The 17,249-nt window shown below is 34.9% G+C and overlaps 1 protein-coding gene across 1 annotated transcript in view; it reads left to right on the forward strand.

Moving 5' to 3' along the window:
• The first annotated feature begins 943 nt into the window (after nt 1–943).
• The window catches only part of LOC137398867 (serine/threonine-protein phosphatase 6 catalytic subunit), a 41,795-nt gene continuing 25,489 nt past the window's right edge, over nt 944–17,249 (forward strand). The window contains exons 1-8 of the mRNA XM_068085042.1: nt 944–1,085; nt 2,201–2,330; nt 4,897–4,996; nt 5,408–5,481; nt 8,802–8,881; nt 10,717–10,821; nt 14,071–14,175; nt 14,642–14,699. Coding sequence (XP_067941143.1) covers nt 1,017–1,085; nt 2,201–2,330; nt 4,897–4,996; nt 5,408–5,481; nt 8,802–8,881; nt 10,717–10,821; nt 14,071–14,175; nt 14,642–14,699 — 721 coding nt within the window. The 5' untranslated portion in view covers nt 944–1,016. The remainder of the gene's footprint in view (nt 1,086–2,200; nt 2,331–4,896; nt 4,997–5,407; nt 5,482–8,801; nt 8,882–10,716; nt 10,822–14,070; nt 14,176–14,641; nt 14,700–17,249) is intronic.

A 17,249-nucleotide genomic window follows, 5' to 3' on the forward strand; every position in this document is an offset into this window, starting at 1 on the left:
ACACAGCGGCGTACGAGACGTCTTACGCTATAGGCAACGCAATTGCTCGTCTTTAGACAGGGGTCGACCTCTGGTTGACGGGTCGACAGTCTACAGCAAGGTCGACAGGGTCTACAGCAAGGTCGACAGGGTCGACAGCCAGTAGAGGTCGACAGGTCGACTTGTCCTGATATACCGAGCAGCGCTTAGAGGCAAAATGCCGAGACACTTGCGATAAATCAAGTAATTCTCCTTATCAGAAAAACTGAAGAGAGAGATGGTTCATGGAACAACATGTATTTCAGAACGAAATAATAAGGCTGATGCCTTCCTTTATATACTATAACATATGCAAATTAGGAACATAAGGTCAGCCCACGGGGGCGTAGCTACTCGGAAAAGATAAAAATAAAATAGGGCACAACTCCCTATATAAAAAAAGCGTTATTTACGTGGTGGCAAATCTACCACAAAATAGAGGCGTTGTTGTTTTCTTAATTCTATATATAAAATAAAGATTTCTCTCTCTCTCTCTCTCTCTCTCTCTGGGCTAGCGTAATCAGAGAAATCTCACCAATGGCGTTTAAATATACATGTCACTTTTTCTATTCATAATGAAAATGCGTAAAAAGAAAACAATTATAGGACTGTCAAGGCTACGCTTAAAAATATTGCATGCGACGACAGAATCTCGTAGTTGGTCGAAACAGTACTGCGCTTAGCCTTCAACCAAACAGCAAACCAATTTGTCGCCTTTCAGTCTGGAACCGGGAGTGTCGCTTGAATATCTATCGCCCCATTGACTGTCGCCTAAAAGCCCAGTTACTGCGTCAAGTCCTACCTAAACGCTCTTAATTGTTTGCGGCGACTTGTCCTCTAGCCAATCATCACAATAACCGAGTTACACATTGATCTCTTTAGTATCATATACGCTCTTGATTGTATGTTACTAGTAAAACTGCTAAGAGGTTAATAAAAAGCGAAAGTAGTTTCAAAGTCAACGTTAGTACAGCCTAGAGTATCTAAACCATTAACAGATGGCTCATGTCGACAAATGGATAGAGGATGCTAAAAATTGCAAATATTTAAACGAAATAGATTTAAAGGTATATTTATAGCCTTAATTAACAAAAGTATTATTTTAAAAACTTAACGATCAGTCATCATCAAATTAGCTGTCTGTCGGTACCTAACTTTCCACTGTATGAATAGCACACAAGGCAGTGTCATCCCAGCGATATATAAAGGCTACAAAACAAATGTTATTTAAACTAAATAAATAAAAGTAAAAACAGATTAGTTAGAATGAGACTAATCGTGTCAAACAAGACAATTTTAACAGGGAAGACAGCAAAGACCTCGCAGGCATCGTCAGTATACATGTAAGAGGTGTAAATACTATATGATATACTTTGTATGTGGTGCTTAAATGTTTTTTCTGGCTTTGATACGGCCTACAGTAGCACACGTTCTGGTTATGTGATCACCCTGGTGGATGACAAATTTATTTTTGTCAACATTATCTTTATGTGCCTATATAGCCTGATTTCGCAAAATGTTCTAATCTTGTGTTTAAATTAATTGACTCTGCCAAAAGCCTCAAAAGGTGCTATGAAATGATTTACCCGACAGCTCTTTAAAAAACTACACTTGCTCGCTCACCAATCTATATGAATTTGCTCTGAACCTTGAAGTTTTATTGGGTATACTGCAGCATGAAGTCAGTACAGAATCACTAGCATAGAAGTTTGCAGGTCAATTTGAATCTGCACCATTTCATTGTAGTGATTTAGCTTTGACTGCTTTTCGACAAATCACAAAATATTCTAACTATAATACAAAAGACAGCCTATTCATACCCTCATTTACTAGAATCGATTGAATTGAAGTAAAACAGGTAGAAGAAGGTTATGCTCTTTTAGTTATGAAAAATTTCTTCGTTCATTTATTGATGCTACCAAAACATTGTCAATTAAAACAAAGTAGGCGTGTTTTGAGTAAGGCATGTTTTTTAACACTGTTCTGCATTTGTAAATGAACAGACTTAGTGTTAAATAGCTAGAACCATTTTTTCATGCACATTCCAATCAGCATAGCATTTTCAGCTGCTTTATAGGAAGATTGGTTAATACTCATTTATGCTAATTATGATCAGAACTAGTATGCTGTGGTCTCCCTTGCATTCACAACCATATGCTCGCACATTTCACATTACTTTTAGCAACTGTGTGATCATGTTTGTGCGCTCTTACTCGAAGAGTCAAATGTTCAACCGGTTTCTACACCAGTTACAGTTTGTGGAGACATTCATGGACAGTTTTATGATCTGCAAGAACTCTTTGTTAAAGGAGGTAAATATGTATAATATACATTTGGGAGAACAGCATAAATTCGTAACCTCTGTTGCTTCATTAACTTTTAAAGATTGGAAAGTAGTATTACTCATTTTAGTTCTTTTATTCCTTTCTCTTTCAACACCAGCTCTTGTTTGCTCTTAGTTGTCGCACAAGAAAAAAAACATGAATTCAAATTACAAACAACGACCTATCATATTGCTGGCAGGCTACTTGGCCACTGTTTTTAATGACTCATCACCCTATGCTGTTTATCCGACTGAAATGCTACGCAATAGTCGCTAGCTAAGCATCCTCTTATTTCTCGAGGTTTGGACTTGAAAATTATACAGACGAACAATAACAATCTTTTCATATTTTGGTTTAGGTCAAATCCAAATATATATTTGTCTCTTTTGGTCCCTTTACACGATTTTGGATTCAAATGTTGTTGACTATACATTTTATGGCTGCTCGCGCAATGCTTTTCCGCAAACTTCATGCTTTCCCCATCCGATGCTAAACCCTAGTAAGCTGTGGTGTAAACAAAGCGAAACTCTGTAGTTTCGCTTTGTTTCTTTAATCTTTTAGTTCATTTAGGATTATGAATATTTGGTCTCTTTGTGCGCAGTATGTTTTCAATATAATTCTAATGTTTCAAGTTGATTGGACTGTTAATTCTTGCGATATTGCCGAAATGCTGAGGAAACTGTTAATCGACTGAGAAATGAAAAATGGCGTCTGTATAAACATTAGTTTTAATGGTACGCGAATTGCCATTCTAGGTAATGAAGTTTTAAAAATAGACAAAGGTAGAAAGCTTTTTTTCTTCAGCAACAAGAGCTTCACTCTAAAGCTATTTGATTTGCTATTTGTAATCGAATATACACTATCAGGTCAGTGTAATGCAATCATTATGTTTCTTCATGTACTTCTAGAGCATCACTTCTTTGAGAGGGTGCATTAAATCTATTTGCTCTATCTGATTTCTGTTGTTTAGATTTTGTTCTACAAGCTTGCAGTTTTTGAGTGATGTTCCGTTCAAAAGGACAGACATATCGAACACTTTTTGAAGCTTTTGAATGTTTAAAAAAACTAAGTTGGCCTAAAGTGTAGGTAGAGTTGTATTACCCAGGTAATTACAAGGTTTTATAGGGTTGCTCTTATCCTATGTCAAGGCTGCGAGGCTACCATTCTTTGTATGCGAAAGCTAGTGGTTCACAAAACCAAACATTCAAACAACTTGGCAGCTTGTCACTGTAGAGGCGGTTGACTCTGGTGTTCAAATTGCTAAAAGCTTTAAACGATAGCGCTTTCGATGACGCACATTGGACAGATTGGCGTTCATGGCATCTAATCGTATAACATAAAACATTGTCTTGTTCGGGATGTCGAAAATTAGTTTAGTGACAATCAGGGCAAGCACTGCCAAAGTTTTAATAACGATTCCAGTAAACCTGCTCACATTTTTTTTTTGTCAAACCAGCGCATGTATTCAATTGAAATACTAAAGTTCTACATAAATGAATGGCAGAATCGATAGCACCATTTTTATTATGAGCTGTTTAATAAGGAGTATGTTGGGAACTATGGACATGAACTGCTTAGTCATAGTGTTTCAGAGCATGTGCTATTGTATATAAATCTTGTAAAATATTTATATTATAATATATATATATTTTATGAATATTATATTTTATATATATTGTTATATAAGATTGTTTATATATAAGATTTATATCTTATATATAAAATATAAATTTTGTACACAGCTACATATGGTCAAGCTCTTCCACCGTGGCGACTTATCAACCATTCTGAATATCGATCATTTGACTATTGGTAGTTAATTCGATCCTCCGATGTTAAACTCTGGTTTAAGTGGTTGTCTACATCATAGAAAGTATATCCCTTTGTTTTCTTTGTATGGATGGTGCGTATTCGGAGTCGTGTGCACATTGAGTTGCCATACAATACACGTTTCATTGGACATTCACGTGTTGCGGTTTAATGCGTGCGCTTTGGTAAGCAAGATTAGGAATTCTGCAAAAGAGGTCATAGCGGCACACTTGTGTCTCGGTTAGCAGCACTCTTTTTTTTTAAATATAAAGATTTAAATTTGGGAATTGTTTAAAAAGGAATAACTTGCACGGTATTTTCTTAGACAACTTTGCAGGTACCGTTTCCATCATTCGCCAGCATGAAGCATTCGATACAAATTTGTTAGTAACAAAACTCACTTGACTTGCAGCTTTTTGCCTTTTCCATCTTGCGAATGACACAAACTTGTGGACTAACCTCGTCATGGAAACATTGTGATTGTTAGAATATGACTGCCAGTCACTAAACTTCTAATTGTGAATGCTAAATGCTCGCCAGTGTAAACGTACCTTAAAAGCTGACTCAGGATTTTGTGTCAGGTTTCAAAGTTTTGTACTATTATTCAAGAGGATCCTTCTAGGTCTAGGCTTGAAGAAACTTTTATATGATAATTCTTTAAGAATAACAAAATTTATCCCCTTTTATGTTTGTGCTTAAAAAGTATTAGACTAATAATTACTGGTTATATTTTAAATTGTCACAGGAAGTTTGCCAGACACGAACTATATATTCATGGGAGACTTTGTCGACAGAGGATATTTTAGTCTAGAGACCCTCACCTACTTGATGGCACTAAAGGCGAAGTAAGGGTCAATGTCTATATTCACTCTGTCTATACATTCACTATGTCTATGTTCACTGTGTTTGTGTTCTCTATGTCTATATTCACTGTGTCTATGTTCACCATGTCTATGTTCACCATGTCTATGTTCATTATGTCTATGTTCACTGTGTCTATGTTCACAATCTCTATGTTCACTGTGTCCATGTTCACTATCTCTATGTTCACTATCTTTATGTTCACTATGTCTGTGTTCACTATGTCTATGTTCACTGTGTCTATGTTCACTATGTCTATGTTCACTATGTCTATGTTCACTGTGTCTATGTTCACTATGTCTATGGCATCATGTTTAAATATAGAGATACCGCTTAGCATTTTACAGGCAAAGTTCCATATTCCTCGATAGGTTTACAGTGATTGGTTCTTTTAGGTATCCAGATAAGATTACACTGCTAAGGGGCAATCATGAGAGCAGACAGATAACACAAGTCTATGGTTTCTATGGTATGTATTTGTCTATGGGTGCTATGGTATGTATTTGTCTATAGTTTCTTTGGTATGTATTTGTCGCCGGTTGCTATGGTATGTATTTGTCTATGGTTTCTATGGTAAGTATTTGTCTATGGTTGCTATGGTATGTATTTGTCTATGGTTTCTACGGTATGTATAAATACATACCATAGAAACCATAGAAGGGTGAGTACCACTGACTCATACATACCTTCCATGGTATGTTTATGAGTCAGTGGTATACACTCACCTTTCTATGGTATGTACCTATCTATGGTCTGTAGATTCTCTATTTTTACTGTTATAACTTTAAGTCTATTGTCTTATCATTTCTTTTTTACATCCATAATTATGTTTTCCCCTACAGTCAGATGGTAGGCGTAGGGTTAATGTGCTCTATATTTCTATGTCTGTAGTATAATAACTCATTTTACTACAGTTGTTGTTTATCTCTATGATCTATTCTGTATCAACTTCATAGCAAGTCACTGTATATCAGTGAACTATATTTGATGTTATGTGAAGAATCACCAGTGAATAAAATTAATAACACTTGACTCACAATGTAGGCCCTAATTATACTCCTCCTTCAATGACTCCTGCCTAATTCATGTTGAGTTGTTTAAACTATTCATGTTTTATTATATTTGAATAAACAATATATTTCATATATTGTTTCGACATATTCATGTTTAAACTAATCAGGCTTTAAATTATATGAGCCATGCTATACATTTTGTCTTATTTACTACGATTAAAATTGACCTTCCACAAAATTTTAGTAGATTTTATCAGAAAGTTGCGATATTTCTCTGTCATTTGTCATTGTTTTTGATGTTTGAAGTGGTCTGACTGCCAGGTTGTGTCAAGATTCAAATCTACAAAATTTGATTGCGGTTATAACGCTCAGAAGAAAAATTTAAGTGCCTGACATCACTTGTTGCTATCGCTGGTATGGTTGATATCATCTATTGTGCTCAAGTTGCAGAGTTGGGTCTCTATTCTATTAGTTGGTCCTAGTTGATCGACGGATCTGTTGGTCTCATTAGAACTATAGACATCATAATCACACTTTCGTTTGATCTGAGTGTTTTAACTGTAATCAAATTTTAACCGTCATCGAGTTTTATCAATATTAATCTTAAAACATCCTGGCAGTCAGATCACCTCAAATGTCAAAAACAACAGCGATGGACAGAAAAATATCAACCTGTTCTGATAAAATCAACTGAAATTCTGTGCAGGTTCATCCTTAATCCAACGTTTCCTATTATATACGGTCTGTTGTGAATTCTCAATGTATCATAGATTTGTTTGAAGAATTAAGTGGATTACTTCATTTTCAAACTTGAAATTACGTGTTTATTCGGAATTGCAGGTTTATTCGGGAATTAAATTCCAGAACTAACTGTTGAACTTTCTAGTCATAAGCAAATTGTCTACTGTTTAGTCTTTGTTTAAAAGATGTACAGTGGTTAAGAATTTTTGAGGTACATTTCAAAATAATAGATATCTATTGTAGAATTAGGTAAGGTATGGTCAATTATATAAAATATATCCATAAACTTGGAGTTATCCTCTATACGTTATACAAAAAATACTTCATCAATTACTAGTAGTAATCCTGGGGTGTTCCAGGATTTATATCACTTTCAATCTTTGGGTCGAAGTTTTAAAATCGAATATTTCTTGGGATATGACGGAGGACATGGAGCAAATGCTTTTTAAGTTTAGAAACTTGATCAAAAATGTGGAGGCACCTAATGCTTATGCAGACTAACCGACAGACACTGACTATGCGGAATTCAGTAATACAGATAAGATGATCCAGGAGCAAAACTAAACCTATAAAATACTTTTAGCACTCACCTAAAACATAAGTTATACAACAGTTATTATAGCCTATAACGAATAACTATTTGAAAAAGATTTGAGGGAAAGAAGATCGGGTTTTGTGATGGTGCATGGAGAGAGACATACCAATAGCCCAAGAGGTCTTTACGATTTGGTTTTTGTGTACTTAATCATCGCTAACACAACTGTAGTTTTTCTATCTTTGTGTACAGGTACACGCAATCATTGTCTGTGCACCATGTGATTGCTCCTTATGTACATCCCTTCCACAATGGTAGAGAAAAGCTTATCCAGTTTTGGATGAAGCAGTTTGAATGAAGTTAACAAGAATTTGTCCCCTCTTTCATATGTTTGTTTTGCCAGACAGTTTTTTTGACAAGATAAAGAACCTTCCATTTGCTTATTAATTTCTGTTGATACAGTAGATTTTAGATGCCTTGCTCTCTCCCTTTTTGCTGTAAATTTGATTTTAAACGTTTTACAGTTTCTTTAAATTAAAGGGGATATACTGAAAATTTCATGTAATATATTTCTGTATCGGCTCTGAAAGCATGTTTAGCAGTGAATAAAAAAGCTTTACAGTCACAATTGGATGTATGAATTCTGCTTGAGCCTTAGACCGTTCAAGCCTTTGAAGGTTGGCTGTAAAAGGATGTCATATTGTTTAGATTTAGCCAACTTCAGTGAATCCATTCTCATGCTTTCTTTAGGTCACATTGTGGTTATTATTGCGATTTCAGTTGGGCTTTTTCATATTATTGTCTTGTCTGATTTTGTCGAAGTTGATTTAATTTGCGTGTTAGTATGCAATGGTAAATGATATAGCGTAACTGACAGTAGGTTTGAATCTATATATATATATAAATCTCAAAGTATGTCATTCGGTGTGTCCAGATATAGCTATTAAAAACTAAGAATGAAAGATTCAGTTCCTGCTGGATTTGATCTTGGAATCTCCCGATAACCAGGCAATAACCTTACCAATTGAGCTACGTCGTATGCGATTATTCATTAGGTGATACGAGTCGCTATGGCAGCTAAAATACGCGTAGAACTCTTAATTACGCACTGCTCTAAGCTTGCTCTCACGGCTCTTGTTAGTAAGTTTAACAATGCGGATAGTAGTGTAATCAAATGAGTCATTGGTTATGTTCCAGGCTAGTAGCAAGGGGCGGGCAACTACACTACCTGCCACTGTTTATCTGCTGTTTTTAATACCAATGCAACGCCGGAAATTTGGCTAGTTAAACATATATTGAACGTGTTTGGGTCCGAGTCATTTCAGCTTCACCATATGTTGTTTTTAATAGTACTTTAATTAACAAATCGACTAGTTTTAGATTCAGTAGCATTCTTTCAATGCAAACTCAATTATGTGCGAATAAATTAAACAAATGAGCCAATCATCGTTCCCTTGTTGTCTCTGCATTTTGTGTTCAAAAATTATCTTTATTTCCTAGATGAGTGTCAGATAAAGTATGGAAATGCTAATGCCTGGAGGTACTGCTGTAAAGTATTTGACCTCCTCACGGTCGCAGCTGTAAGTAAACTTGACTGATTGATACATTTAACTTGTTCAGTTTTATAGTGGTGAACATGTGTAAAGATAACATGTGGCATGCTGTATTAAACATGCCCATTACATTTGTTTCGTACAGTTCAAGTATCACTTTGACATGGGTTGGTTGTCTGACATAGTCAAGCAGAGTCCAGTGACTTATGTTTTGTACAGTTTAGGTATATTTTCACCTTGACCTTAGTTGATTGTTTAGCATAGCCAATTAAAGTCTAGTAACTTATGCAAACTAATGATTAGATTTTTAAAGCACTCCTCAGATATTTCAAATATGGTGGGAAACACCCACTGCAAAAATATTGCCAGCAGTGTCTACCTTCCCAACTTTTTACATTGTTTCAGTAAGTTTCTATTGGGTGCATGATGCAGATTTGGAGTTGTGCACACATTTAGGTATTATGGGTCAAGTGTTTTAAAGGACATTCTCTTGTTGCGGATTATTACAGGCGCTTTGTTAAAAAAGATAGGGAATTCTGTGCCAGAGGTCATAATGGCGCCAGAGGTCATAATACGCCAGAGGCTGATATCTTACTTATCAGCACAACTTTTTGGCACAAGGCGAAAAATGTTTAAAATGGAATAGCTTGAACCACATTTTTGCATGTCAATAGCGAGTGCTGTTTACTTCTTTTGCATGCTTGAAACATCTGATAAAAGTTTGTGAGTAACAAAACTCACTTGACTTGCAGCTTTTTGTCATTTTCATCTTGTGGGTGGTGCGAATTTGAGGACTAGCCGTTTCATAAAAACATAGTGATTGTAGGTCAACCATATTTTATATATAGGGTAAACTCGAGTAAAGTCATCTATAATTAAGATCACTGGTTCATCGGGTTACTCAATTTAAAGATGGTTGTCTAGACTAGCTTGTTTTTTCATTTATTGACGTAAGGAAAGTGTTGCGGAGAGACCAGGTGGTCGGTAACATCACTCATGTGGCCTTTGAAAATTGACGAGTTTGTCTACCAATGATTGTTTCATGTATTTAATGTTTCTTTTGTGAGGCCCTTAGGCTAATAGTTTCTTTCTATTTGTCTGAACTGTTGTCAAATTTATACTGGTTCTGCCACCACGCTTGTTACTTGTAGAACTGTGGATAAGAATCCCATATGCAATAAGTGAGGCATCTGGTAGCCTGGGATCACTTTAATTGGCACACAAATTTCAGCTTAGGTTCAAATAGTTCATTTAACCACTATCTTAGACCAAAGTTTGATTCATCCTCGAAAATATTGCCTTCCGTAAAAATCCTTCAAAAGATCGTTTTTGGGAAATCCTCAAAAAAGTCGCACTTTGTAAAATGTGTTGTTCTTTATTTGTCAGATAGTCCATGGCGCCTATTAAGGGCCATAGATATTTTTCAATCTAATCCGTGGCATCCCATTCTGTGTGTTGATAAATATCAAAATTGTCACTGTGGTATGGTTTAGTTGGTAGTCACACAAACAGGGTGTCAAGGTCAGTAGCAGCAATAGCTGACTTACCATGTTGCTGTTACCTTTGGTCAAAATTGGTTAAATCTGTTCAGGCCACCTTTTTTCTATCAGCAATATTGTCTCAACAAGATCAGTTTTTCAAGTTGTATCAACTTAATTGTGTAGATCTAGTTTCTGTCGATCTTTGCTGGAGCAATGTCGGCCAGTCCATGGCTGTATTTTTGTTGAGCTTTGAATAAATTGACCTTTCGTGATTCAAAAAATGTCATGGGCTGTGACCGATCTAATTTGTTGTAAGGTTTTTATCTTAGCTGTAGTAGATTATAGGAATGACATAAATAATGTGTTTGGTACATTTTGTAGATAATAGATGAGAGTGTACTGTGCGTACACGGTGGCCTCAGCCCGGATATAAAGACACTTGACCAGATCAGAACTATAGAGCGTAATCAGGAAATTCCCCATAAGGTATCCATTATTGGTTGACCGACTCCTGGCCAATCATATCACTGGTACTGTTAGATTACACTTTCTGTTCAGATGCAAAGCCTATCACAGCAAAATGTGCCCATCTTTGGTTACATATTAACTTCGGTTAAGATAATTTGAACTACCATGTGACTGTTTAAACCCTTGTATGTCCTCTATGTCATCCTTCTGGTAATATACCCCTTTATGGGGTTATTCTAATAATATGCCACCTCTGTGGTTATTATGATAATATGTCACCTTCATGTGGTTATTCTGACAATGTGCACGCTTATGTGGGTATTCTGATAATATGCAACCTTAATGAGGTTATTTGGATAATATGCAATCTTTAGGTGGTTATTCTGATAATATGTAGCCTTTACGTGGTTATTCGGATAATATGCAACCCCTGTGGTTATTCTGATAAGCCACCTCTATGCGATGATTTGGATAATATGCTATGTCTATGTGGTCATTCTGATAACATGCCACCTCTATGTCGTTATTCTGATAATATTCAGTCCTTATGTCATTATTCAGACAATATGCCACTTTTATGTGGTTATTGAAATAATATGCCATCTTTATGCGGTTATTTGATAATTTGCAACTTTTGTGTGATTATTCGGATAATATGCCACCCTCAAATGGTTATTTGAATTATTTGCCATCTTTATGTGGTTATGCTGGTAATATGCTAACTCTATACGGTTATTCTGATAATGTGAATTCTCATTTTATTATTTAGATAATAGGTGAACCCTGAGTGAATATTCAGATAATTGACCTATAGCATCCCTGACTAGTTTGGTTTAATGGCTAATTTCAGGCTAATTTAATGCTTTATATACTTCAAAATATTTAGCCTGTATGAAAAAAGTTCTAAGCTGTTGAATTTATAAAAATTAGCAACAAAGGTTGGACAACTTCTGTAACGGCAATTGATTTGCAGATCTTTCTTGCTGAAAAAAACAATATGGCCAAAAAACATACTTTATGCTCATGCGATATATTACATCCATTTTGTTTTACTGAAAGTTAATCTTTCAAATTTATGTTGTGGTGTTTAAACATTTTTTTTAACAATGACATAAAATTATATTTTACCATTGTAAAAGTCAACTTGCCTACAAATGATATGATTGGAAAATGTGTTTCGCTTTTGCCAGTGGTTTTTTAGTACAGCTCCACTAGACAAGTCTCTTGTATTTAATAGCTATATTAAATAAAAATCACTATAATTAAACGCTCGGACATAACCACACTTTATTTGCAACTGTTGTGCCCAAAATTTGCTGATCTTATCCAATATTCAGACTCACAGGGCGGTTTAACAATGATCAACTGTATTTTAAATTGTATTTGTAGATACAAAGCTTTGTGCATCGTTAAGTAGCAGCAAATCATGAAAACTAGTCTAAAAAGCTGGCACTGAAAGTTATCACTGTCAGTTATATTTTGATGCATTTCACTGTCCTTAGTTAATGAGTACGTCTATTTCAATAGAGAGATGATGTGTAGCGTGTTTGTTGTGGAAAATAGTGTGTGATTGTGATCAATTATATGCAGCAATGTATTATGCAGTTTGATGCAGAGAGGTCAGAAGGTTACCTAAATCGTTATCAGTGTTTACCGATCTCCGTCACATAAGAGTCAGTTGACTTATGATTTCCTTGACATCAAAATTTTTCGACGTATAAAGTAAAGTTGTAGCAAAGTAATTTCCATCATCAGATTCCAAAATACCGATTCATTCCAAATTTCAGAATTTTGAAAACTGGAATTAGGGAAATTTCAGAATTATTTCCAGAATTCCGAAGTTCCGAAAATCAGATTCCAAAATTTTTTTGCAACTGTTAGTTTTGTAAGCTAATATGAAGAAGATGGTAAAAGTTGAAAATCAACTGTCAATACATTCAAATATATATATATATATATATATAGTGTAGGTTCGAGTAAGTTACTTACTTTATCATCAAACTAATGCATTAAGAAGCATACACTTGGCTTAGGCTCATCTAAAGTGTCAGTGAAACATCTTTATTGTTCATCACGTTATTAATTTAGTTCTTACAATTTGGGCTTTTAAATTTATTTTCTATACAATTTATTTTTAATGCTCTATGCAAATATTTCAAGTAAGTATATTTTAAGTAGGTGTTTTTAGATGGTTGAATCAAATACAATATATTCTTACAAGAATCTTTGCTCCAATGTTTTCAACATGTATGAAGAAAATATTCACTTGGATTAACTTTTGTACATTGAGGTTTTGTCATTTATTTTGTAAATGGAATATAAACGATAATTTTTGTTTTATATCTTTAGCAGAGATTACCTTCGTCTGTATGTCTTGTTTCAGTATTATAAGGTGAAATTGGCAGAAACTGAAATTAAGGTCTAGAGAAGTTTGTCAGGTCAGGTCTGGCAGCGATCGAAAGCAGCAGCAAATGCATGTGAAATCTTTGTACTTGCCATAAATAAGTACCAATTTTTGTTATAAAACTTGCTATACAGCTGAACCTATTTTAATTTTCTTTTATTTTAAGCTGGTTGTTCGTAATACTGAGGCTACTTGGTTTTTTATATGGAAATAGCTTCATGTTGGTTATTTTACAACATTACCACCTATAATCACTGATCACAACAAAACAGCCGAAAAAATTCAAGCACTGCTGAATGCCAGCAGCATCGCTATTATTCACTGCTGTCATCACTGCTCTGTCTGCTTCAGCGTACATGTCAGTAAAGCTGCTATCGGCACTGGATATTGAGTTTGCCTTCAAAGATGGACTTACACAAAATCATTTTAAAAAGATTTTAGTAGAAAGTATCGGCATTTTTCTATCATTGGTGATTGTTTTTTATGTTTGGGATGATCTGACTGCCAGGATGTTTCAAGAATAAATTTGACAAAACTAGATTGCGATTTTATTTCTGATCAAGTTTTGTCATGTTTAATCTTGAAACATTCGAGCAGTCAGATCACCTCAAACATCAAAAGCAATCGCAAATGATAGAGAAATGGCGATACCTTCTGATAACGTCTACTAGAACTTACATTCATGTAAGCTCATCTCTAAGGCCTTTTGTTTACTTGTCAACAAGCAGCCAAATATGTTCATGGATCATAACATAAATAGATCATAACAACAGACATATATTGTCTTTTTCAATTTTTACAATCTGCTTTATTATATGTAAAGTGTAACAATGTGATTAAGTGGATATGTAATGCTCTTACAGGGTGCATTTTGCGATTTGGTCTGGTCTGATCCCGATGACGTGGATGGTTGGTCTGTGTCTCCCCGAGGTGCTGGGTGGCTGTTTGGAGCTAAGGTTACCAATGAAGTGAGTGGCCCTGAGCAAGGGTTAGCATTTTCTTACTAGTATATTTGTGAAAATCTGATTCTCTTACCATGCTAAGGAGACAGTAGTTTAGTCTTTCAACATTTTGAAAACAATTTATCTTCTATTGAATAAATTTTGAATTTAGCATATTGAATTTGTCTTCTCATGGTGGAGACAACTACCACTTTTGTACGTCACAAATATCTTACAATCTATTAACTATCATTATAAATTGTTTTTAAGTCAACGATGTCAGCTCCTTCTGATAGTTTTACAGTTGGGTATTTTTCAACACTGTTTTGATATATATACTTCTCATGACCTTTACATTGACAAAGGTCAATTTTTGTGCCAGCCATTTCTCTATCCACTAATACTTACCTTAGGTCAGTTTGACTCTAAGGGCTGTTGTTGATATGTCAGGCCGCTGTCATAATCTCAAAATGCTGACACTCTCTTTTTGTAGTTTGTACACATAAACAACCTCAGCCTCATATGCAGGGCCCATCAACTTGTACATGACGGTGAGTGTCTCTATCTTTGAGTATCTCTATGTTTGAGTTGATAAAATGATATGAGAAGTAAGGCTACTGCTGGCCTAGAATTCTTGTGATAAATAGACCATTATTAAAATATATTAAAGCCTTCCATTACAGGATGTACTTAGTCTGTTTTTTAGATTCGTTCCCTCTTGTCCTTCTTGATTGCATGTGTTTCATTTGGAGTTTCATTGGAGTGTTTCATTTCATTGTATGTCAACCTTTTCTTGGAGCATAACTTAAAGTGAATTTTTTAGTGTTTAATGTTAAAAGTAACTACCATATGTATTTGAGCCCAATCTTCACTCATATACACCGCAATCCATTAGTTTCTGAATGAAAATGATTTCAACACTTTTTTCACTTTTCCTTTTTTGGTCTTTTATGTATTTTGTCAGTATACCATTGGAGTGAGGGACTGTATTTCTGATAATATGTAAGAACTAGCTGAATGCCTGGCGTTGTATGGGTAATTAAAAAAGTTTTTACTTACACAATTTGCTTTTAATTAAGTTTCTCAACCTAATGAATTTGAGTAACTTGAGCTCTTAATTAAGCTCTCAAATAAGACCCATTAATAAACTTAAGTCAACGTTAGTAAAAAATATTAAGTCATGTTCGAAAGTGTACTTGGTAGTGTATCATGGTCTTTAAGCATACTAGCTGAAATGAGCGTATTTTAACTAATCGGCATTAAAGATTGGCATGTGTCATAAGTATGCTGTGCTATTCCTATTGTGACTGGGTGGCCAACTAAGTTTAGCCTGCCTGTCTGCTGGCCCATAGGCTCAGAGTTCAAAACCCATATGAAGCGCATTTTCATCGCTATAACCAGATGAATGACAGACTAACGATGAACACTGAGATTTATATATATATATATATATATACATATATATATACATATATATATACATATATATATATATATATATACAGTGTTTATATACGGTATATAAAAAGTTCATATATACTGTTTAAGAACATTGGGTAGTGCATGTCTCTGCTTTCTTACATGTGATAGTAAACAAATTTTAATGAAAAAGGATTTCTTGGGTAGATTAATCTTTTTACTATTCAATGAAGCATTTACAATTTTCGGTTTCCGTGACCCCAGCCTTTGGTGAACAGTATAAAGCGTGCTATAGTGGCGGTCAGAAAACTTGATATTTTTCACCCAATTGATGAAGAAGTTGCAAAGCAGTCGCTTGGCCTCTTCACAATTTGTGAACCAGCTTTTAAAGCATCTCTTTTGGTTTATCGACTTCAACTAGGCAAGTTGTAAGACAATCCATACATACATGCACATCATTAGATAATGTTTAGGCAAGCGGACATCATTACGTTGAAAAACAGTGCACTATGCATCTACTGTATTTGTATGTTGTACGGCGAAACTTAATTTTGATTGAAAATCGTTCATAATATCGTCCATAATGCTTGAATAAATCCGGTGAATGTTTTGATGAGAATTCTTAGAATTTTCACCATTGCAGTAACAAGACGGGCACTACTTTAAAATCAGGGAAAGACTTTTCAGCACACATTTTACCTGCAGCCATTAGTCCGCTATGGCCGAGAGTCCATGTTTGTCTGCTTTTGCTTGTTTGCACAGTTTGTACCTATTGCTAATCAATCAAAATATATTAAAAGGGATGCATTAAGGTGTTTTTAACAACTTACTTTTGACTATACTTAGGCTGCCCTACTTAGAAACATTCAGGTTATGAACAATGGTCGATATGAACGGTGTTGCGCGTACAGTCGCTACCCCATAACTACCCTTTATAACTATACTAGCTGTACCACCCGGCGTTGCCCGAGTAATAAAAAAGTCTGGACAAAAAATTGATTTGTTTTTAACATAAAACAAGTTTTACCATTCTAACTTTCAACCTACATATCATGGGAGAAGTGTTTTGTGTAGTTGAAATAAATTAAGAAAAAAATGAAAACAATTGGTAAGGTTTTAAAACTTTGTCAAACAACTGTAAGTTTCAAGCTATAGCCTGGCACATTGTCTATGGAAAATTGCAGTAAGCTGCTAGGCTTCTAATGACAGTACTCCATGACGTTGCGTCAGCATTATTGTCCAGCTGCAGTTATTCTAATAATAGCTATAGCCGGAATGCAGACAGACATATGACATACGGCGCACGGATGTCATACGTTGAGAAATATATATATAGATTTGACATTTATTTAACATTTCTTTTTATAACTATATGTAACGATGTTGCATTAAAGCTCATTGTACTCACTGATATTCGCTAGTTTGCAGCCAAACTGGCTTTTTACGTGCAATAGAAGAGGAGTTATGGTCGTCGATTCATTGTAAGCCGAGTCTATATAATTGCAAGGGTATTATCAAATAATATGCTATAAGCCTGCAAACTTATAAGTTATATAATAATCTATGAAATGCTATAAATAGATGCTCGAGAACAAGTGAAATAAACAACTTATAAATATAATATACACACACATCTAGAAAAATTAATATTTTTGAAACAAAAATATTCGCATCGTTTGCTA

The sequence above is a fragment of the Watersipora subatra genome, chromosome 6 (assembly GCF_963576615.1).
Source record: "Watersipora subatra chromosome 6, tzWatSuba1.1, whole genome shotgun sequence".
In the NCBI taxonomy this organism is placed as follows: Eukaryota; Metazoa; Bryozoa; class Gymnolaemata; order Cheilostomatida; family Watersiporidae; genus Watersipora; species Watersipora subatra.